The following is a 24,871-nucleotide window of genomic DNA, read 5'->3' as shown; positions in this document are numbered from 1 at the left end:
TCTATTGTAACTGTCTTCCTACACTTATGTCTTTAGGGATGTTTTCCAAGGTGGTCACTTAAAGTTTACATCTGGCCAGTGGCTCTTATAACTAAGCATGCATCGGTATCACTCAGAGTGCTTGTTAAAATAGATTGCAGGGTTTACCCCCTAGAATTTCTGATTTAGCATGTCTGGAGGGGATTCTGACAATATCCATTTCTAGCCTCCAGGTGATGCTGATGCTGTTGGTCTAGGATTTTCCTGTTTAAAGGGAAAGAGGAATGCTAAGAAAGTATTTACTCAACAGATTTTTTTTTCCTCTTGTGAGATGTCAAGACTGAATTGTGATGTTTCAAATCCTTTCACACGTCTTGAGAATACTTTAGAATTTCAGACGAGACAGGAGTTTGAGAGAGCTAGGGAAGAAATTATAGAACTTCAAAAGCTTTCAAGCTAGTCTAACTCAAGGTTCCAGTTTATGGAATTGGGTTGCTTCCGCATCCCAGTGACTGAGGGATTAGAAACCATCTGGCCCAATGGTTCTCAGTGTGTGGTCACTGGACCAGCAGCAGCAGCAGGAGCAGGACCTGGGAACTTGTTAAGAAATGCAAATCCTCAGGCCCCACCTCAGGTGTATGAGTCAGAAACTCTGGGGGGAGGGGGTGGGTTATAGTTCAGCAACCTTAATTAACAAGCCCTCCCGGTGATTCAAATGCACTAATGCATTAGTCTGAGAGCTAGGGATCTAGCCCAGGGATATTTTACCTTTCTTAGATCCGTTCTAGAAATGGTGGGGGGGGGGGGGGGGGGCCGGGGCGGGGCGTGGGCTGAGGGGCTCACAGTTGTTCAGCACTGTGTTGTCAACACCCACAATGCACTCTTACAGAATATGGCTAGACAATACTCAGGAAAGTATTTTTGCTTCTTTTGGAAACAGATAAGGGAAAGTGTCAGGATCATTTTGTAAGTTATGGGCCCACATCTTATTGGCTCTGTTTTAGAGAAGGCACAATCAATAATGATGCATTTCTGTATAGTGCAATAATCCAAACTCTTACTAAGTAGCAGTCAGGCTGTGGTCCCAATGCTGAACTTTTAAAAGAAGGTATAGGGAAACATTAGACTGAATTGATGATCAACCCTTTAAAAGGGAATTCTTAAGAGACTCTTAAAAACTAAGAACAAACTGAGGGTTGAAGGGGGGTGGGAGGGAGGGGAGGGTGGGTGATGGGTATTGAGGAGGGCACCTTTTGGGATGAGCACTGGGTGTTGTATGGAAACCAATTTGACAATAAACTTCATATATTGAAAAAAAAAAAGGGAATTCTTAAGGCACATTCGCTCATTTATTCATTCATTCAAACATTCACTGAACAACAACTTCTTGCCAAGCCATGCATTGTGCTGAATGGCAATCAAAGATACACAGTTGAGCAAAATACAACCCACCTCCTTTGTTGGAGACATAATAAACTGCAGAAAGCCATACTGGAACAGGCCCTACTAACCATCTGGCCCGGTGTCTGTACGGTCCTGACACCAGGAAGATCAGTGATCACCCAAAACTTGTCCTTAGACCTTGCCCCAGTTGCCCCAGATGACCTACTGAGTCAGAAACTCCCGGGGCAGGGATAGGAGAGGTGCTGCCAGAAATTGAGGTTAAGCTTTTTGGGTGATCTTGATGCATGCTGAGGTTTGAGAACCATCAACCTAGCCTAACTATATTTGACCTTTCCTAGGTCACAGACCACTCGGAGAATCTGCAGAAAACAGAGTCTCCCCTAAAACTTTGGGTGGTGTGAACTGTGAAGTCCCAGTTTAAGGGATAATTTTGAACAGACCCTTATTTTACAATTAAACACAGTAAATACTAAGAGTTAAGTGACTTGCTGATTGGTTAAACAGCTAATTAATGGCAGGATGCTGCCTCCAAGCTTAAGCCAAACAATTCCAAATGAATCTCTATCCTCCAGTAGCAGGAGCAGCAAGAGCACAGTATGGGAGGCAGTACGTGTCATTGAAGCCACAATAATCTATGATTTGAGTCTTTAAAAATCGATCTGCCCACATAAAATGGGAATCCTCCTTCAGAGAAGGGAGGGGTCATTTTCTTTTTGTAATGGCTACAGGAGGAAATGCGCGTGTTCCAAAACTATCTCTGAAAAACAGATACGTGCCTAGGAATTATTCTCTGTGCCAAAATAAAATAGCACAACATTTTGGCTCATTAAAAAATAACGTTCTCACGTTACGCGTGTCCTTGCTGAAAGAGCTGAGTATTATTGTTGGTAGAGAGCCTGTGTTCACTTAATTACATACGAGAAAGGAACTAAACGCAAAGGACAACCACAAAAGAGGTAAAGCAAAGTTGAACAAAAGGAGGCATAAACGCAATATCACCGTCCGCATCCACTTTAAAGACAAAGTGAGTCCATGCTGTCAGAACACAGGACAATGATTACCTCGAGGGGGACGTGAAGGTGGAGTTTGGGAGAGGCATACGGGACTCTGCTCATGTTCACTGTCTCATCTGACAGCTGATTACACAGGTGTGCTGTTTCTATTTAAGCCATAGATTATGCATTTTTTATTTATTTATCAATATGTAATTGAAACACACAAAACCAAGGTATAGAGATTTTAAATGTGTAAAGAATAGCTCTAAAAATGTCTTTTTCATGAAAGAAATGTCTTACTCAAATCTAGTCTCCAAGAAGAGGGCCATGGCAGTGTAGAAGCACCTATCCAGAGGGACCTTGAATCCTACTGTCTTTCAAAAGTGGAAAGAAGTAATTGCCATTAGCTCAGAGAAGGTGATGTCAGAGATGCTGAATCAGCTGAGCTGAGGACACCACATTGGCTCAAATCCAATGATTCTATAGCCAGGCAACACCTGAGGTCTTTCCAGACTACTGGTTTTCTTGGCTTGAAAATGAAATATTTTACTTTCCCATATTCCTATGATTTTACAAATTCAATCTGCTGAATTTCAGAAGTTTAAACTTTCATGTTTTTAGAGACAAATAGAAAGTTGTAAATGACATATCGGACAAAGGTCTAGTATCCAAAATCTATAAAGAGCTCACCAAACTCCACACCCAAAAAACAAATAATCCAGTGAAGAAATGGGCAGAAAACATGAATAGACACTTCTCTAAAGAAGACATCCAGATGGCCAACAGGCACATGAAAAGATGCTCAACGTCGCTCCTCATCGGGGAAATACAAATCAAAACCACACTCAGATATCACCTCACGCCAGTCAGAGTGGCCAAAATGAACAAATCAGGAGACTATAGATGCTGGAGAGGATGTGGAGAAACGAGAACCCTCTTGCACTGTTGGTGGGAATGCAAATTGGTGCAGCCGCTCTGGAAAACAGTGTGGAGGTTCCTCAAAAAATTAAAAATAGACCTACCCTAGACCCAGCAATAGCACTGCTAGGAATTTACCCAAGGGATACAGGAGTACTGATGCATAGGGGCACTTGTACCCCAATGTTTATAGCAGCACTTTCAACAATAGCCAAATTGTGGAAAGAGCCTAAATATCCATCAACTGATGAATGGATAAAGAAGATATGGTTTATATACACAATGGAGTACTACGTGGCAATGAGAAAGAATGAAATATGGCCCTTTGTAGCAACGTGGGTGGAACTGGAGAGTGTTATGCTAAGTGAAATAAGCCATACAGAGAAAGACAGATACCATATGTTTTTACTCTTACGCAGATCCTGAGAAACTTAACAGGAACCCATGGGGGAGGGGAAGGAAAAAAAAAAAAGAGAGGTTAGAGTGGAGAGTGCCAAAGCATAAGAGACTCTTAAAAATAGTATTTGAGAACAAAATGAGGGCTGATGGGGGGTGGGAGGGAGGGGAGGGGGGTGATGGGTATTGAAGCGGGCATCTTTTGGGATGAGCACTGGGTGTTGTATGGAAACCAATTTGACAATAAATTTCATATATTTAAAAAAAAAAAGAAAGTTGTAAAATTTGTGACTAAAATGATACTGCCTTGAACTACTCCCAAAATGGGAGTAAAATGTATTCAAATGTATAAATGCAAATTAAGAAATAAGATCACATTGTGTTAAAAATATTCAAATTCTTTAACCCAAAATCCATTTCTATTTTTCTAAATAACCATGGATAAACAAAGATTTATATAAAATATTTTAAATGGTTATTTTTAAAGGCAAAATTATAAACTGCTTTGTATTGAACATAGAGTGATAAATATGCTCCATCCATAGCGAGAACAATTATATATATTTGAAAATCATGGTTTTGAAGAAGAGTTATTGATATGGTAAAATGTTGTAGAATAATATTTAACAGAGAGCAAGGCATAAAATTGTTACACAATGGACTTACTGTTTAAATAATCAGGGAAAACCATATTTTTAAAAATATAAAAATATTGGAAGGGCTCATCTCTGTGGCAGAAAACTATGTGGTAGCTTCTTCCAAAAGCTTTTTTACATTTTCCAAAATAAACACGCATTTACCTTTTAAATCATAAAGATAGTGCATGTTTCTGCTGGTGGAAATGCAAACTGGTGCAGCCACTGTGGAAAACGGTATGGAGGTTCCTCAAAAAAGTAAAAATAGAACTACCCTACGACCCAGCAATTGTATTACTAGGTATTTATCCAAAGGATATTGGAGGGCTGTTTCGAAGAGGCACATGCACCCCATGTTTATAGCAGCACTATCAATAGTAACCAAAGTATGGAAAGAGCCCAAATATCCATCAATGGATGAATGGCTAAAGAAGATGTGGTCTATAAATACAATGGAGTATTACTTGGCAATCAAAAAGAATGAACTCTTGCCATTTGCAACTACGGGGATGGAACTGGAGGGTATTATGCTAAGTGAAATTAGTCCGTCAGAGAAAGACAAATATCATATGGCTTCACTTATATATGGAATTTAAGATACAAAACAGATGAACATAAGGGAAGTGAAGCAAAAATAATATAAAAATGGGGAGGGGACAAATCATGAGACTGTTAAATACAGAGAACAAACAGGGTTGCTGGAGGGATATGGAGCGGGGGGATGGGCTAAATGGTCAAGGGACCATTGAGGAGGGTACTCGTTGGGATGAGCGGAGTGTTATATGTAGGGGATGAATCACTGGATTCTACTCCTTAAATCATTATTGTGCTATATGTTAACTAATTTGGTTGTAAATTAATTTTTTTAATTTAAAAAAAGTTAAAAAAAGATAGTGCATGTTCTTTCTAAAGAAATTCAAGTACACAGAGTAAAAAGAGAAAAATTCTCCTTTCCCTTCTCTCCTCCCAGCTCTGCCCAAGACTTACACAGGAATAGCAAATATTAGAAAATATTATTCCCTTTCTATGTACTTATAAAGATATATTATATAAACACAGCTTTCCTTAGTGGGAAAAATATTGTTTTTAACTTGCATTTTCCTTTAATGATATATTTTGAACAACTTTTTGAGTCTACCTCATTCTCTGATAAGAATTTCTATTAATTTATTCTGCTAGTCCTCTTCTCAGACATTTTGGACACTAACATTTTAAGAATGTCTCAGTTCGTTCCTGTTTCATTACTAACAGAATGATCACTACATGTAAATCTGGGGGTACACCTATGGAGTGAATTCTAGAATGAAAATGCTGAGTCAAAGAATATGAGTTAATATTCATTTTTAAGTGTTAATATTTATTTCCAAATTATAACTCTAATGGCTGTGTGCAAAAGCAAAGAACCCATTTTTCCCATACACACGACCATTTAGTATTGGTTTTAGGAATTTTTTCCAACACCGTGAGTAAATTATTTTATCTTATTATTTTACACATACTGATTAACAATAGGATTGAACATCTTTCCATGTTACTCATTTTAATTGACTTTTCATACTCATTTTACATTTTCTCAATTTCTTATTGATTTATAGATGCTCTTTATGTCGTATTGTTGTTAATTCTTCATTTGTATCAAAAATTTTTTCTTCCAATCTGTTGAAACTCTATTGATACCTTATACATTTTTAATCACATATGTTTAAATATGGAAAAAGTATTGACATTTTATAATCAGATTTTTTTTGGCTTTTGTGTTAATGTTTTTTCCATGCCTCAGTTATAAAGGTATTTCCTACACTTTTTTAGTACTTTTATTTTAACATTAAATGAAGAATTTAAATCTATCCAGAAACATTTTAAAACTTCTTTAAATTTTTAAACTTTTTAAACCTTTAAATTTTTTTAACATGAATTGACTTTTTATTTTATTTCATTTTTTATTTTTTTGTTTATTTTTGATAGAGCATGCACGAGAGCATGAGTGAGGGAGTGGCAGAGAGAGAGAGAGGCAGAGAGACAGAATCCTAAACAGGCTTGGCACTGTAAGCACAGAGCCCATTGTGGTGCTGGAACTCACAAACTGAACCATAAAATCATGACCTGAGCCAAAATCAAGAGTGGAACGCTTAACTGACTGAGACACCTAGGCACTCTAAAACTTTGGAAGAATTCTTCGGATGTTTTTCTTCCTTTTTTTTTTTTTTTTTTGAGTAGTTGACACACAATATTACATCAGTTTCAGGTGTACAACATAGTGATTCAACTCAATTTGTTATGTTATGCTCACCACAAGTGTGGTTACCATCTACCACCATACATCGCTATTACAATACCTTTCACTGTATTCCCTATGTTGTACCTTTTATTCCCATGACTTACTCATTCCATAACTGGAAGCCTGTGTCTCCCACTCCCCTTCACCACCTTCACCATTTTGCCCATCACCCACCTCCTCTTGCCAACCATGTTTGTTCTTTGTATTTATTTGTCTGTTTTTGCTTTTTGTTTATTCTTTTCTTAGATATTACATATTAGTGAAATCGTATGACATTTGTCTTCTCTGACTTACTTCACTTAGCATAATACTCTCTAGGTCCATCCATGTTGTCACAAATGTCAAGGGTGTATATATATATATATATATATATATATACACATGTATGTATATATGTATGCATGTATATACATACATGTATGTATATATATACATGTATGTATATATATATACAATATATATTGTGTATATGTGTATATATATATATATATGTATATATATACAATATCTTCTCTTTATCCATTTTTCTATTGATGCAGAAACTATTTTAGTATGTGGGTATGTACTACTGCGGTAGCCAGCCACCAAGATGGCCTTCAATTAACCCCATTAACTGGTATTCATACCTCATGCAGCAGCATTCTACATTGTACCATGGTTGTCTGTGTGACCAATAGAATGTGGCAGAAGAGATGCTATGTCATTTCCAATATTAGGTTGTTAAAGATGGCTTCCTGGGGCACCTGGATGGCTCAGTCGGTTAAGCACCCAACTCTTGATTTTGGCTCAGGTCATGATCTCACAGCTCTTGAGTTTGAGCCCTGTGTCAGGCTTGGTGGTGACAGTTCAGAGCCTGGAGTGGGCTTCAGATTCTATGTCTCCGTCATTCTCTGCCCCTCCCCAGCTCATGCTCTTTCAAAAAATAAACATTAAAAAAAAAAAAAAAAATGGCTTCCTTCTAGCGCTCCCTTTCTCTCAGATTACTCATTTTGAACAGGGCCGGGGGCAGCTGTTATGTCATGAAGACTCAGGCAGACTAAGCAGAGGACCTTGTGGTGAGGAACTAGTCTCTGGCTAATAGGAAAGGACTGAGACCCACCAAGCCCCACTGTCAACTTGGAAGTAGATCCTATAACCTTCAGATGACTGTAGTTCTAGCCAACAGCTTGCCTACAACTTGTGAGAGACCCTGAGTTATGGCCACCTAGCTAAGCTGCTCCTGGGTCCTGATCCACAGAAACCATGATGTAATTGTTATTTAAAGCTGAAAATTTTGGGGACAATCTGTTATGCAACAGATAACTAAAGCAACTACTTTTATAATTAGGACAGGTTTTATTTTTCTAAGAAAAGAGACACCTGTCCTTCAGAAAAAGAAAGGACTTTGGTTTGAGAATTTATTAAATAAGTCCTTGCTATTTGAGCATTTCCCCCCTCCATGCTTGCTTTCTTTAGAGTCACTATCTCAAATTCTGTTTGGGAAAAACATCTGTGCTAGAAAACATGGACTATTTAGTATTCTATAATTGTTACATTTTATAGTTTAGAAAATTGATTTTCTGGATATCTCCAGATGTTTATTCATTGAAAGTGGTAGTTTAGGGGCAGGCCCCTTGGTGGCTCAGTCGGTTAAGTGTCTAGCTCTTGTTTTCAGCTCAAGTTACCATCTCAGGGTCATGAGACTGAGCTTCCCATGGGGCTTCAGGCTGAGTGAGGAGCCTGCTTAAGATTCTCTCTCCCTCTGTCTTTCCCCTGTTCATGAGTACTCTCTAATAAAAAAAAAGTGCTTCTTAAAAACAAAAACAAAAACATTTGTTTGAACTGTAGAGACATAAGTCATTATAAATAATTTGCCTGCAGAACATAGGGGAGAAAAAGTATAAGTGTGGGACTCAGAAGATGGGACTTCTAGTTCCATCTTGGTCACTAACTCTAAGGCCCTGGACAGCTCTGTGCTTCTGTAGATCTCAGTGTGGCTACCTTTGATATAGTGGGAGAGAAGTCAAATATCCTCTAACATACTCTTTATTTGTGATCCCCTAAAATGAAGGGAAAAGCCTCTTACACATTGGCATATAAAATGCAACATGACATATATAGAATAAAAGATAAACATTGACATGAATTTTTTTATTACCAACTGCATCTAATTCTCAAAGTTCTACCTTTCATAGATCTTTTTGTCAAAATATCAGATGCAGATTTAACTTACTCTACTTGTGAAATATGCCATGTATCCCAACTGGCGGTCAGCACTTATCAAATGAGATGGCCAAATTTATTTTCCCATTAAAATTTTTCACTTCTTTTTCAATTCACATAAACACTTTTAGTATGTACTCTAGGATGTAACTATCACTTCATAATTCTAATTTTTAGATGGATGTAGGGTAGATAATGGAGACTTGTGATGAATCAATGGCCCAGAAGGTATCAGACACCTCTCATGTCAGGTTCCTTCCTGCTTTTCTCTCAAAGGATTGTCCTATAAGACAATGCATTCTAGAATTGTCCCTTTGTTTATTTCCAGGTGATTTTCATCTTCAAAGCAGTGTACCATAATGGGATGGATGAGTTCATACTTTCTTCTATAAAATAGAACGGCAGACTGGGAAACAGGGGCATTTCTCAGCAGAATTTTAAGAAAGAATACATATACATACATTGGGGGTATTCTAATCACTTCAAGGTGCTGTAAGGCTCTTTATTCTGACTTCCCATCATTCCTGTCATTATTATTTCTCATGTTATGAAAATGATATTCTCACATATAGATGATTTTTCAAAAAGATCTATTCGAATCGATATTTCTCTGTTGGGACAGTGAACCTGAGAGTGCTCTATGGGAAGACAGAAAGTTATCAAAGGCTGATTACTTAAAAGACAGGAGGAATCCATCATGTTACAGATTTACGTGTGTGGTCTAGTCCTAGGGAAAAGATTTCCTTTTCTTCCTGAGGACAAACAGGAAACTAGAAAACTATCTTTTGATACAGGATGGTGACACGGTAGTGATAAAGCTCTTCATATACTTAACTTGGTGACTGTTGTTTCCAGTGTATCCTCTCCATTTCAACTCTTACTTAAAATGTTTGTCTTGAAGATTACCATTACCCTAACAGCAACAGGTGCAGCCCTTAAGTTTTCCAAGGGTTAAGAAAGAACTGTGTCCTAAAACGAAGAGCTTGACCCAACAGTAAGATGCCTCCCACTGCTACTACTGAGAACAAGATATTTTAAAGACTAAAATCCCCTAGTTATAAATATAAACAAAGATCTATTTACATATGTACATTACCTCTCATCCAAACAGGGAGGAAATTGCGCTGAGGGTAAACACAAGAAGTGTGGAACAATGTATTTACATACCTAAAAACTGTTAATACGATCATTTCCTGGTGTTTGTGCTAACGTGCATGTATTTTGGGTCAATTTCCATTTCAGTATGAAGACAACTGAGATGTGGTACTTATCATGGCAAAAGGAACAGTTGTTTTTATAGATGACAAGAGAGGAACCTTTCAAAATTCTGGACAGAGAAAAAAAGCCTAACGCTGAAATGTCGTCTGTGGAAGAAGTCATGTGCTCTGAAGAAATTAAAGCTCTGAGAATATAAGCCCAGATTTTTAAAAAGCCATTTATTTTAAAAAACTGGTTTGTCAAATCACATACACGAGCAGATACACAACTACCAAAGTGGCCCTGTAATAGACACCAGTGGGGCGTTCACCACACAGTACCTGAAAAATACAGCTAAAAAAGAGGAGTCTGTTGAGTATTGAATTTCAGATACCTACTGGACTCCTTGTTGAATGGCTTTAAGTTAGCATATAGTGAGTGAGAGGTAGAGTCCCAAGTATAATAGCTGATGCCTCAGGGCTCCATTTAAAAACAAAACGAAAACAAAAACCATTTCCCCCTTCGCACAAGGGCAGCCTATCCTATTTTTTTTTTTTTCCTTTGTGAAAACGGAAGCCAAGTTTTCTCTTCTCAAATGGTTCAGCATTCCCAGTAAAAGTGTTGTGTGGTGGCCTATTGTGCTTCTTGAGCCATCTAATTTTCTTCACCTTCTGACTCAGATTCTAGGAGAGATGAGAGAGAAAAGTCAGGTTTTTTATTCAGAGATTCCTTTTGTAAAATGTTTATTAAGTAAACGTTATGCCCAACAAGGGGCTCGAACTTTCAACCTGAGATGGAGAGTTGAAGACTCTCTCAACTGAGCCAGCCAGGGGCCCCCAAAGACTCCTTTAGAGTCATGAAAGAGTTTCCAATATGCTACCTACCCCAACCCCCAAAAGGCATTGTTTTTTGCCCTGGTCATGCATTGACTAGGAAAAACAGTCAAACATTCATTCCTTTTTTGCTTTTAAATGAACTTTGCCTTTCTATTTTTTAATTTTTATTTTATTTGTTTATTTTTTTTAAACCATTTTATTGACCTATGACTGATATACAAAAAGCTATACATATTTAACATGCACAACTTGGTGAGTTTAAGATGTGGATTTTTTTTTTTTTTTTTTTTTTTAATTTACATCCAAGTTAGTTAGCCTATAGTGCAATAATGATTTCAGGAGTAGATTCCTTAAGCCCCTTACCCATTTAGCCCATCCCCCCTCCCACAACCCCTCCAGTAACCCTCAGTTTGTTCTCCATATTTATGAGTCTCTTCTGTTTTGTCCCCCTCCCTGTTTTTATATTATTTTTGTTTCCCTTCCTTTATGTTCATCTATTTTGTCTCTTAAAGTCCTCATGAGTGAATTCATATATTTGTCTTTCTCTGACTAATTTCACTTAGCATAATACCCTCCAGTTCCATCCACGTAGTTGCAAATGGCAAGATTTCATTCTTTTTGATTGCCGAGTAATACTCCATTGTATATATTTACCTCTTCTTTACCCATTCATCCATCAATGGACATTTTGGCTTTTTCCATACTTTGGCTATTGTTGATTATGCTGCTGTAAACACTGGGGTGCGTGTGCCCCTTCGAAACAGCATACCTGTATCTCCTGGATAAACACCTAGTAGTTGAACTTTGCCTTTCTAATAATGCAGCATGCTCATAAATATTATTGAAGACTGTAATTACTTTTATCCTTCTGGGTCATCTAAAATAAACTTCTCAGGCTTAGTGGGATTCACTCTCATCCATTATTATTCTGCCACCTTGTGTTCCCATTTTTAGCACCAGTCAACTGGTTAATAATAATCCCATAATGTGTAATTAAGCCAAATGCTTTTTTTCCTCCTTTCACAACTGCTGATGATTTCTTCCCCCTTGTCTCCTATAGGGTGGATAATTGAAAAGGTTGTCTTTTGTTTTTTAACACATAGCACTTTTCATTGCTTTGATTTCAGAAAGGAAGGCTAAGATTATAGGCAAGATGCTTGATATGGAAGACACCCTAAGACCTTCAGTTTTAGAGAAGCAACTACAACAACAAAAATCTGTGCAAGAGGTAGATACCTTAAATTATAATGAGAAAGTATTTGCTAAATGACCACCAAAGTCGTTAAATGGAATCATACCTTCTTCTGCGTTTTGTAGCCACTCAACGAATTTCTTCATCTGGTCAAGAAAAACACTTTTGCCTTTGGCAACATGTGCTTCTTTGTACCATTTCAATATTGCTTCTTCACTCAGTACATCAGCTGCAATTTCAAAGCAAAGATTTCCAAGTTACTACATAAATATGATGTTAAAAAAAAAAAAGCAACTTTATGTGTCATAATTTAATAGAAAGCAATGACTTTAAATATTGAAAGTGCTGTTATAAAAGAACTCCGTATCTGACACTTATTAAGAAAACAGGAACCAAGCTCATTTCCAATATAGCACAGTGCTGTATTTTGGGAGTTAGCTTGGCAAATACTTTAGTGATGACGATGATATATATCTCATCAGGTATGATATATTGCAAGCTTATCTGTGAGTCACTACTGGGACTTGGAAGTCTTTCTCAGTGCTAATTTGCTGGTAGGAAACTGGGTTATTTTGTAATTTTGCAAATGAATCAGCAATCCCAGCGATTCAGAACACTATGTGTCCTGCCAACTCCAAACACGTCTTGATTAAATAGCAACCTCAAATGACTGGTCTTTTAAGGCGATTTACTCTTTTAGGAGGAAAAAAAAAATGGCAAATAAAAACACATAACTAGAATGTAATAACGCTATTTACAATTAAATATGAAGATCAGCTTTCTGGGTGTATCACAGGACCAACACACTCAAAATCCTATTTTACTCTCTCTTTTTTTTTAAGTTTATATTAAGAGTGTGAGTGGGGGAAGGGGCAGAGAGAGAGAGAGAGAGAGATAATCTCAAGCTGGCTCCATGCTGTCAGTGCAGAGGTCTTTGTGGAGCTGAATCTCACAAACCATGAGATCATGGACCTGAGCTGAAATCAAGTGTCAGATGCTTAGCTGACCAAGCCACCCAGGTGCCCCGATGTTTATTCTACTGCTAAGTCATGAATCTCTTATAGCATAATATCTTAAGTCACAAGAGTAATGTTTTCCTTGTACTCCATTAAGAGAAAAAGAGACATTAGGTGGACTTCTTACAGGTTTCCAGCAAAATGAATTATCTACTAATACTCGTTACCTTAAATTCTAAACTCCAGAAATGTGCCTTGAAACCCTCAAGTTACCATTAATTTAGACCATTTAATGTTTAGGAAGCAAAATATGAAAATGATAGTCTACATATTTTGCCAATGTTCCAATGGGTTGTCTTTTCAGATTTCAGAGTAAGAAACGAGATGGGATGCAGATAAAAAGGATATTATTGTCCTCAATGCCTGCGCAATCCACCAAAAATGCCGATAAATCATGCTAATGATGTTTGTGCAGTTGAAAGAGAATTTTAACTTACAAAAAATGAGAAAAATAATGAGATTGTTTTTAATGAAAACACCACTATTGTTTTCATTGAAAACACCACTGATGTTTTCATAACCAAAACCTGAAGTGTTTTTTTTTTTTTTTTTCTTCAAAATTAATAACTGGCTTGGATTCAATGGAAGAGAATGAACTGACGAAAAATACACAGGACTGGCTTTAGAAAATATCAAGTTTGTTTTGTTTGTTTTTATTATTAAATACACTACAAAGTGTAAAGGGAGAAAAAAGTCTGGATTTACTCATCTATAAGAATTCGGTGTAAAAATCAGAATCAGTTGTCCTAGAGAATTATTGTTAGCTTTTAGCTTCCACTTCCAACTCACACCCTGCACTCACAACGATGAAAAACTGCCATCGAATCCCAGCGTTAGTTGAGGCGAGGAGCAAATGCTTCCCAGCCTGAGGAAGTGACTTGTTCTTGTGCAAGGCTGCTTTGCGCAGACTTTGAGAACACTTATTAGCTCCGACATGGATTTTATGTTATTTATTTATTTATTTACTTTAAAGTTTATTTATTTTTGAGAGAGAAAGAGACAGAGAGAGTGTGTGTGTGTGGAGTGGGGGAAGAGCGGAGAAATGGGAGACACAGAATCTGAAGCAGGTTCCAGGTCCTGAGCTGTCAGCACAGAGCCCATGTGGGGCTCGAACTCACAAACCGTGAGATCATGACCTGAGCCGAAGTTGGACTAGTAACTGACTGAGCCATCTAGGTGCCCCTCCAACATGGAGCTTAAAAGTCCTATGTAGGGCTCCTGGGTGGCTCAGTCAGTCAAGTCCCCGGCTTTGCCTCAGGTCACGATCTCATGGTTTGTGGGTTTGATCCCGGCATCGGGCTCTGTGCTGACAGTGTGGAGCCTGCTTGGGATTCTCTCTCCCTCTCTGCTCCTAACCCACTTTTGTGTGCTCGCTCTTTCTCTCTCAAAAATAAATAAACTTTAAATAGATAAATGTCCTTTTTAATATTTTGTCTTTGTAGCATTTTTAAGATGCTTGTGATTTAGACAGCTTAAGTTCCAAACTTTTTTGATCATGCTCCCCTAATGGGACAATTTTGAGCGCATACAACCAACATATGTATGCTTTTCAGCTTATAAATTATACGCAAGTACTACAGAACTATTATTATAAAACAAATGGAATTTAAAATGTGACAAACACATAGGGAAATGCTATGTTAACTCCCCACTGTAATGAATTGTGGTGATACCATGCTCATGGTGGAAAGCTGATTGAGGCTGCACTTTAAGGTTATTATTTTTTTTCAGGTTTTTCTTCTGAAGATGGAGAACTCATTCATGTGTTTTATTGCCCCACAGAGGCTGAAAGAGGGCATGCAGCTACTAAAATCTTGTCAACCACAGATACTAGATCATTAGGTAAAACTTATCAGATACACTGTTAGCAGAAAAGGAGACCAGGTGCAAAGCTGAGTTCTTAGAAGAGCCTAATTTTGTAATGAATTCTGCCTGCAAGACCATACTCCTTGTAGAGGGGGGAATAAATAATAACAAAGGGACAAAAGCAACCACCCAGGGCAACTTAGGGGGCAAAGCACAAACATGAAAAAGCTTAAAAAGACACTCAACTTTGGTTTAGTGAAAAGTCTAATCTAAAGAGTAAAGAACTTCTTGAGAAATAAAGAGAGAACTTTTTTTTCTCTCCACTAAGGAAAAGTGGGGAGAGTTCTCATTAATAGAAGCAGCAAAGTGTTTGCTGGGATCTCCCAGAGAAATCCTACTAGGAATACAGAATATCAGTGCAAGTCCTGTAAGAAAAGCAGACATCCTACAATTGCATGTAGAACTCCCTCAGATTAAAAAATAATTTTCTCTATCCTGTCTGGCCAACTTCCTCATCACGTCTGGTGGAATGCTGTGTGCCCTTCCTCAGTATCACCCTCTGTGTGCGCCTCATTTTAGAAATGAAACGAGGACTGTAATCCTTGGTTTTCTTCTACACTCTGAAATCCAGGAACTCAGGAACTATTCTGTTCATTAACTCACTTCCAGCATTTAATGGAAGGCCTGCCATCTCCTGTGCATTCAGTAAATGTATGATGGACAGATTAATTAACTCGATGAGAACAACTACATATTTCTCAATTTGCAGAGTTAGAATTTAAATGTTAGGTTTTTGTGATGATCAAAGAGGAATTACTGTACGAGTGGTTTGAGAATGGCAAAGCTTTCGAGAACATTACTTACATATTTAAGTTAAAAACTATGACTTGGAACTTAGGAAATTCATTATTTTTTAATGAACTAAAATATTCATTACGGGCATCACACAGGGACATTAAGTGAAAAATAATTTACCCTAAGAATATTGATAATGTATAGCGAGAAGGCCACTCACCTTTTTTTTTTTTTTTTTAGAATGAGAACAGGAAGTTTCTTTCAGAAAAATATCCACAAGGGACAGAAATTAACCTAAGAAGTATCTGCAAACAATAAAACCCATGACACAGATAGTGCCAGTACCTGACAGGTTTATATTTCTCTCAGATGGACATGCTGAGAGTATGGTACTTGGTTTTAGAAAGGAAGAGAAAGAAATTATTTCAAAAATGAATAATGTGATGATTGAAGGTTAGTGATGGATTTATTTTTCCTATTGCACAGAAATACAAAAATCTAGATTTAAATCAGAAAGAGAATCTTTACTAAATGACAAATCACCACTTTTTTAGTTCATTAGTGAAAAGTATTATTATTTACAGTTTATTCACTTTTATTTCCCTGTTATTTATATGTTTAAAAAAAATCTTTCAATAATGGCATTTGTTTAAAAAAAAAAAAAAAAAGGTTTGTCAGAGACATGGTGAATCAAATTCCCAAGTTTCTGTCATCCTCAAGTTCTAGAAATACAGAGAAGATGTGTGTGTACATAATAGATTAAATGGGAGAGAAATTATTTCTAATACATTAAAAAAAAAAACAACCCTGCTATAAAGCAAAGTGTTCCTATAGTAAATAAAAGGAATCCACATCATTACATAAAAGACACAAACAAGATACTATTTGATATTTGTTGAATGTGTATGTGTACGTGGAATTAATGAGAAGTATAATCTTGAAACATGTTACCATAGTTCACGGAATTTGTCATTTCTGGCATTTAATGACCCATCAGACAAGTGGTCCTGACCAACAGTCACAGCATCACCTGGAAATTTCTCAAAATGCAAATTTGTGGGCCCAACCCTGGACCCACCTTCAGAACCTGAATCCCCAAAGGTTGGCTCAGTCAGTTAAGTGTCTGACTTTGGCTCAGGTCATGATCTCCTGGTTCATAATTTCGAGCCCTGTATCGGGCTACATGCTGCCAGCTCAGAGCCTGGAGCCTGCTTCAGATTCTGTGTCTCCCTCTCTCTCTGCCCCTCCCCTGCTCATGCTCTCTCTCTCAAAAAGAAACATTAAAAAATTAAAAAGAACCCAAATCCCTGGGGAATCTGTGTTTTAACAAGCTCTCCAGGTGATTCATATGTGTTATAGCGCTGGGAAAAGAGGGCTTTAATACATAACACTGTTCATCAAGCCTTTCCAGGTGTATTAAATACAGAACAAGGACATCCAAATCCTTGTAAAAACAAATAACATATGTCTCCTGGTGCCCAGATATTTGTTGGATAAAATTAGGTCAAATAAAAGACCACTATCCAAAAAAGGTAAGAAGGTAAACACCATAACTCTCTTAAAAAATGGGATGGAATAATCGCTCCTCGGGGATTCCATGTTTCCAAGAAAAAAAAAATATATATAATTACTTCTTTCAGAAAAAGACTAGATATATAATTTTGTGCGAAATTATGAAATTACCTAGAAAATAACATTTAGTTTTAACTTCTCAATGATTTATTTTCAGTCTTCACTTTACAGTTTCCTGATTTCATTTACAAAAAGAACGAGGCCAGAATAAAATTGACGTTGACACCTTCCTATGTTCCCGTGGGTCTGCTCATAGTTTCCACAGACCTTACTAACTTTTGATTATTTAAAAAGTGACCACCTAGCTATCAATGGCCTAAGGAAGAGTTTATTCTTCTCCTTTTTTACTTTTTGGTACCCATTTCTTGGTTATTTTATCATTTCTGGTCACTGTTCCTTAGCATATGGGGCCGAACAAGAGGAAATAACTGAAAGCAACTGGTTTTGTCAGTAGTTGTTAAAAGGAGGTCAACGGGGAAGGATGTTGACACTGATGGTTAAAATGAGAAATGTGGAAAAGTGTTTTAATAGATGCCATTACTGACAAAAAAGTAGGGTTTTTTTGTTTGTTTGTTTTGGTGAATAAGTTCAATAATAAAATGAGGTGCTCCTACAGATAAAGCTCCAACACATATGTTTCAGTTACAAAAAGATTTGGTTAGAGACACTGGTTGGGTTAGCTATTAAATGACAAGAAAGCAAATTGTGGGCTTAGGCACTAGTTTATAAAACAGTTCGCTTTTCTGTAGTGGAAAATACTAGCCACTCACAAAGCAAATGGGAAACAAATTTCAGAGGTCTCTCTACCTGTTTACAGTGGAGTCTGCTATGGTGCGTCTGGACAGAATGGCCATAGGCTAGATGGGCATGGCTTCTCCTTGGCTGCTAAAGAAGGTGGGCTAGCAATATGATCTGCAGATTTGGTTCTGATGGGTAACCATGGAGACCATTTACGCCCTAGTTTTAGGATGTTGACTCTCATGACCATGTCCAAGAGGACCTAACTTGGATCTGGCCGGAGGAAAACTCAAATTACTTCAAATGAGACTTAGCAGTCAGTACTTTCTCCTACTGATATAATAAAGATTGTGCTGAATACCTTAATGCTGAGAAAGTAAAATATCACCCAAACACCTGGGGCAAGATATATATCCATCTGAAGAATCTCAACGGCCAGTTAAGACTCTGTGAAGTACCATTAACATCTATAAAATAGTCATTAATAAATAATGTAAAATTTTTATACTAATTCGCCCAAATGATCATCCAAGATAGACAAATGTAAGAGGTACCTCAGTGGCTCAGTTGGTTGAGCACTGGACTTTGGCTCAGGTCATGATCTCACAGTTCACGAGGTTGAGCCCTGCTGACAGCAGAGAGCCTACTTTGGATCCTCTGCGTCCCTCTCTCTCTCCCGCCCTCCCCAATTTGCTTGTTCGCTCTCTCTCTCTCTCAAAATACACATTAAAAAAGTAGACAAATTTAAGAACACATCAAAAGGAAAAGAAAGATTTGGCTGATGTTAATTTGTACTTTACTTTTTCTTTCTATATTAAATTGCCATTTAAGATTGCCGTACCTTCTACCAAACATTTTATAATGTTCAAAATGTGTTATTTCCTAAGTGTTCTTTCCTCCTCCCCCATAAAACTACATGAACTCAGACCAAAGAATAGTCCAAGATTATTTTTTATATACTGTAGGTATAGAGATGGAGATCAGTTAAAACCCTAATAGCATTCATTTATTGAAGGCAGTGCCAGTTGCCATGACAACCTAATCATTACAAATATAATGAAAAGACAGTAAAGGGAAATCTAAAAATAGTCATTTCCTTCAAAAACAGGAGCATAGCTGGGCCAAATAATTAAAATACAAAGTAAAAAGCTAATTATTTCCATAATTTTAGTCAGCTTTATGGCATCTGAGAAGATCTCAATATACTATAGGCAGACTTTGGTAATTATAGTTATTAGAGCTAATTCTTACAATTCAAAAATAGACCTAATTACTTTCTGTTATTACAGTCTTTTTTACCACCCCCCCACCCTCCCACAAAATAATAACCGGTTTATCAGTAGTCTTCTGGCAATGTGCCCAGGGGCTTCATCAGGCTGGTTCTTGAGACCATGAATATGTGGCATATACACTTTCTCTCTTCTAACATAATACGGCTGTCTCACTAAAACTTACAAAGTTTAGCATGAATCCCATGTCTCCCTCTGCCTTAGCCCTTGCGCTGGCCCTCAAAGATCTTCAACAAAACAGGGAAACAGAACGGTAGGGCAACATGGATAGATACCTTTATAAAAGAGAACCACGATCTTCTGAAAAGCTTTCATGAAATGGATGTTGTCATAACAGTATTCTTGAACCTTCTGGAGGAGGATCAGCTCTGACTGGCCTTGGGAGCTGAACACAGCCAGGAGTGGAGCGTATTGCTGAAATACAAGTGGGGAGTAAAACCAACCATTAACTTTCTTGGAAGGTACAGAGACAATACTTGAAACACAACAGAAATCTGGAGATTTCTTTAGGAAGCTTTCACTTTAAGGGTTATCTCATTAGAACATTGTGTCCAATCAAAATTAATTTTTTAGCCCAGCATCTTATCAGATTTCTCTCAATGTACCCACTAAAAGAGACCAAATAAAATTCTGACACTATCAAAGGTAACTTATGCTGCTGTTTAAAGGGCACTATGAAAAGGAGGCAGAGTGAGGTCTTGGGGTGGCCACATTTAGTACTGGTGGAGTGTGGAGTTCTTTCCCTAGACATCCCAGACACCCTCACAGGTCATCTTTATGGCTTAGTTCCTATTGTTCCCTTTGTCCTAATTGTCCTTGGCTTCTAGTCACTGATGTTGACCCAACGTTTTCTCATTTCAACACAAAACTCCAAGGAGCTTTCCCTGATCAACTTAACCTGCAGATTTCACTCACTCCTCTGTTCTAAACACAAAGGATTATCTTTAATTTGTATGCTACCTAGTTTCCACTAGGCAGTCTTTTTATTTTACCTTTATTTATATCTTGAGAGAAGGAAAGAGTGTGTGCATGTGAGGAGGGGAGGGGCAAAGAGAGAGGGAGAGAGAGAATCCCAAGCAGACTCTGTGCTGTCAGTGCAGAGCCCGAGGTGGGGCTTGATCCCATGAACCATGAGATCATGACCTGAGGTGAAATCAAGAGATGGATGCTCAACCGACTGAGCTAACCAGGTGCCCCTCTACTAGGTAGTCTTTGACTTCCCAATTCAAATGTAAACTCTGAAGGAAGATATGTCTTTCATTCATCTTAATATAGTTTTATAGGGAGAAGACAATTAATGAAAGCAAAAACATTTATCCTTGCTCAAAAACATGCTATTTACACAATCAGTTGATCTCTTCCACCACTCAGATACTTTTCAAATGTTTTGGAATTTTTATTTAAATGCTATTTAGTTAACATACGGTACAATACTGGTTTCAGGAGTAGAAACTTTTCAAATTCTAATACCATTTTGTAGTTTACTTAAACAAAAATATTACCAGGAATTTTTGTCATGTAAAAGGAAACCAATACAGTTAGACCATATTTCTCTTTAACTTTAATTATTCTGTGTGTTTTCTGACATTGTGTTTAGTAAGACTTTACTCTTAGACGGGAAATAATGCCTTTGGCCCAAACCTGGGTGAATGGCAGTTAGAACCCACATATCATACAGTTAAGGGCTACAATTGGTCTGTGGCCAAGACTGTTTCCTGTTGATCCCGTACCTTCAGATGCTTAAGGGCCTGCTCTGCAACGAGTTCTTCCTTCTTGTTCCATTCAACAGCATTCATTATACAGGTCCACAGAAGTCCAATCACTGCTGTTTCCGGAAGATCATTCCTCTTCATTTCTTCCTTAACATAGAGCACCACCTACATTTCATGGAAAAAGGGGTCAGAGAGTTAACAGGCAGATGGCAGTTTCCCTGTCACCATGCCTGGTCAGTAAAAGGCTTTGGGTGGATAAATATTCTGCTCAGCCCCTCCCTTCCCAGTACATACTCTCAGATTACAAGAGGGAGGAAAAACACAATGATTTGTTCTCAAAGCAGATTTATTTTTAGTTCCAAAATTAATAGGCTTATCTCTGGCCAGGAGCTGCTGGATAATAGGAAGTGAGAGGGAATCTTTGTTTCTTAGAAGTTATTCTTTTACATGCAGCACCCCTTTGGGTCCAGCAGAACAGACGACTTGAGCTGGTTTGACTCTCTGGGTTTGAAATTAGCTCACGGAGCTGTGAATCTTTACCTCCAACTCACAACTTTAAACCTCTAGATGAATAACGTGTTGGGTTTGTACAAGTCGATTTACCACAATTCATTCTTAATTATTACTTTAGACTCTCATGAGCCATGAAAATAAGCTGTGAAGTGCCAAAGCCATTTTTTATATGATACATATTAATGCAGCAACACTGGACAGGTTATTTTCCCCTTAAAATTATGTTTGATATGCAATTTATCCTCAAATCTGACAGTATGGAATAAAAGGTCTGCCTAGCCTAATGTATTTTATATCACACTTGTCAGGAAAAAAAAACTTTTCCTTTTGAAATACAACCACAAATTGAGGTTACGTCCTCAAAAGTGATAAAACACCACAATCTATACCTCAAGTACACTACGACTTGGTGAATAACACAACTACCACTCCCCTCATTGCCCCTTTTTAGTGAAAATACATTCTTTTCTTTCCTGTTGGCCTGGGTTGCAGAGGTATCAGGAATGGGTTAAGAAGCTCTGGTTAATTCCCAGAGACTGAGCTGGCCAGAGAAAGATGCAAAGACAGGCGACATCTCTGCATCTAGAAGCATCACAGCGTTTTTTGGGTTTGCTTTTTTTTTCCACCTCATGGAAAATCACAAGGTCTTGCTTGGAGAAATGTTACTGACTATAATGCTGACCTTACTGCCATGAGACTTAGAAATATTTTTTGTTCCAACACCTCCATCTGCTGGAAAGCATCGGTCTGGAATTCTCTAGTCTTAAGCCATGTAAGGTCCCATGTGGGGCTTAGGGCACATACAGTGGTAAGGGTTTGGGACTCAGAAGTAAATGGCAAAAAGAAAGGACTTCATTTAATTTTTGGATTGTCACATAAAAGTTGTTAAAGTTCACATGGGAAGTTTTCTTCAGGCAGGAATTTTTTAAAAATTTAAAAAGATACAGCGATAGCTACATGAACTATTATTATAAAAAATGTAGTATTTATATTATAGGGATATGCAGTTATTGTGACTATGATCAAACAAGCCATTGGTTCAACTGGTCTTTTCCCATGCTACGAATTCAAAAACCATCAAAAATTTTTGTCTTAAAATTAAAAAAAAAAAAACCAAAACCCTATATATTCATACCCAGTGACGCACGCAATACATAGTGTTGATTTCAAACACTAATCATATACTTAACCATATTATATTATCTGTGATGAAATGGAAAAACCACCATAAATGGTGCATAACTGACAGTAGATGGCAAATCTATTCGACAGACTAAAATATTTCATTAATCACAGTAGTGTGATAAAATAAATCACTTGTGTGGAAATAACCATTAATTTCTGGAATATGCCAGAGGATTCTGAATCAACACTTTGCAATTGAGATGGTATGAACAGGTACATTAAGTTCCAAGCAGTAAACAAAGGTGGGTCTTCTTAAGGAAGGTCCAGCCTATGCTCTTCGATGTTAATCCTCTCATTCGTGTGTTCTGCAGTGATCTAATAAGTCCAGGTCCCCACCTCCTTGATTGGGCATTCCTGAGAAAGACGCTCCTGGAGCTCCTTCTGCAGTTCCTTCCTGGTGCCCAGGGACTGCTGGACTCGGAGGAAGTCGGAAAGCTCCTTCAGGCCTGCGTCAGTGAAGTATTTAGCAAAATGATCCACGCTCTGCCTGTTAACTGGAAAGAGTTCCTTGAAGACAAAAGGAAAAAGACCGTTTCACAACAAACTATTCAAATGTCAGCAAGCAATAAAGGACAAACTTTTCATATTAGAATGGCACTTAGATTATCTCACACACTGGGAAGAACAGAACAAAGAATGATTTTCAAATGAATGAATCTTGGGTATCTTTCTGGAGCATTTGCTAAGCACCTTCTAAATTGGACAGGTTTACAGAGAAAGAAAAAAATGCTAATCAACTTATATAAACTAGCTTCACCTATTTTGAACCATTATTTACTTTTTCTTTCACTTTACTCAAAGTATAGCATATATGAATACAGAAGTGAACTTGCTAAATTAAATGTAAATAACGTAACTTACAAGTTAATGGACAAAAGTCAGGTTTTTCTGATATATATACTATACATACATACATACATATATACGTATGTATAGTATATATATATTTGGGAGAGAGTGCACGAGTTGGGGGCGGGGAGAGAGAGAGAAAAGAGAGAGAATCTTAAGCAAACTCCACGTTCAGCGCAGAGCCTGATGCAGGACTGAATCTCATGACCCTAGGATCATGGCCTGAGCCACCCAGGTGCCCCAAAAGTCAGTTTTAATAATGCTGAGATGACGTGAGGTAATATTAGGAAACAGTACTGACTATTATCTCAAGAACTTCTATTCACAATCTGAGAATATGCTGCTATTAGTCTAATACTAGCTTGGAGCTAAAGAGAATTTTTGTGATATCTGTTAATGGTGGTGGCTCTAAATTAAGTAACAGGAAGATCTAATCTAAACCCACCCTCCCAACTCTTCAGTTCATTACATAATTCTGTTGGAAATTTTTAAAGAGCAATACACCATGGCTGCTTGCATATTTTTACCTCATTTCCATTTTACCTTACACAGCTTGGAAAAGTCCCAGTAACACTTAGTCATATTCTAATCCTGTGTGACTTCAACACCCAGCTAAGATATTAAGGCAATTTTCAAAGCTTTCACATTTTTCAGACTGCTGCAGTCTAAAAAGTAGATCCAAATTTTTATGGTGGTTAGATTTGCACATATATGGTTGATAGCTATATGCCTCTAGTAAAAATTTCAGTAGAAAAATCTCTAATAGTTTTGCTACCATGTAGAGGGACATAGCCAAAGGCTTCTATGACATGACTCAAATTTCAACAGTCTCTGTATCATAACTTCCCCTGTTGAGTTAGGAGTTTCAAAATGTCAGAAGAGTTGGTGGGAGCAGCTATTAAACGCATTCATGGTAAAACAAACATTTCACATCAGACTGAAATTTAGTCACTGACATTGGTTCTAGCATTCAAAAGGTCTAACAAATTTGGGATTTGGGGAACGAATTTAATTTTGATTTTCTTCTAGGAATCAAAATGTGGCTATTTTCCTGAAAATTACATAAAGTAAAAACTCTTATAGAGGATAGATTAAGTCTCAACAAGGCTAAACAGCTTGACCCAAATTATGTAGTCAGGTATATTTAAGGACATAGCAGACTATGCCCATAGCCGGTAATTATTCCATTACTCCATGCCAACATTGAGTATTCAATTTAGGAACAATGTGACTGCAAAGTTTGATCTAAAGTTATGTTCAGAGGAATATATCAAACATATTCCTGGGGGTTTATTTATGAACTATATTCAAAGTCCTTATAAATGACACATTTAAGACAGTGAGGATTATTATTCAGATTAAGC

General features: G+C 37.5%; 1 protein-coding gene across 3 annotated transcripts in view; it reads right to left on the bottom strand.

Moving 5' to 3' along the window:
* Nucleotides 1–10,228: 10,228 nt before the first annotated feature.
* Nucleotides 10,229–24,871, bottom strand: part of BZW2 (basic leucine zipper and W2 domains 2) — a 62,783-nt gene continuing 48,140 nt past the window's right edge. For all 3 annotated transcript variants that reach the window (XM_042919504.1, XM_042919494.1, XM_042919487.1), the window contains exons 8-12: nucleotides 22,995–23,165; nucleotides 20,979–21,125; nucleotides 19,524–19,662; nucleotides 12,139–12,261; nucleotides 10,229–10,687 (exon numbers count right to left, since the gene is read on the bottom strand). In XM_042919504.1, coding sequence (XP_042775438.1) covers nucleotides 10,659–10,687; nucleotides 12,139–12,261; nucleotides 19,524–19,662; nucleotides 20,979–21,125; nucleotides 22,995–23,165 — 609 coding nt within the window. In that variant the 3' untranslated portion in view covers nucleotides 10,229–10,658. The remainder of the gene's footprint in view (nucleotides 10,688–12,138; nucleotides 12,262–19,523; nucleotides 19,663–20,978; nucleotides 21,126–22,994; nucleotides 23,166–24,871) is intronic.

This window comes from Panthera leo, chromosome A2 (assembly GCF_018350215.1).
Source record: "Panthera leo isolate Ple1 chromosome A2, P.leo_Ple1_pat1.1, whole genome shotgun sequence".
In the NCBI taxonomy this organism is placed as follows: Eukaryota; Metazoa; Chordata; class Mammalia; order Carnivora; family Felidae; genus Panthera; species Panthera leo.
The sequence above is the reverse complement of the archived record's forward strand: the minus strand, read 5'-3'. Positions and strand labels throughout refer to the sequence as shown.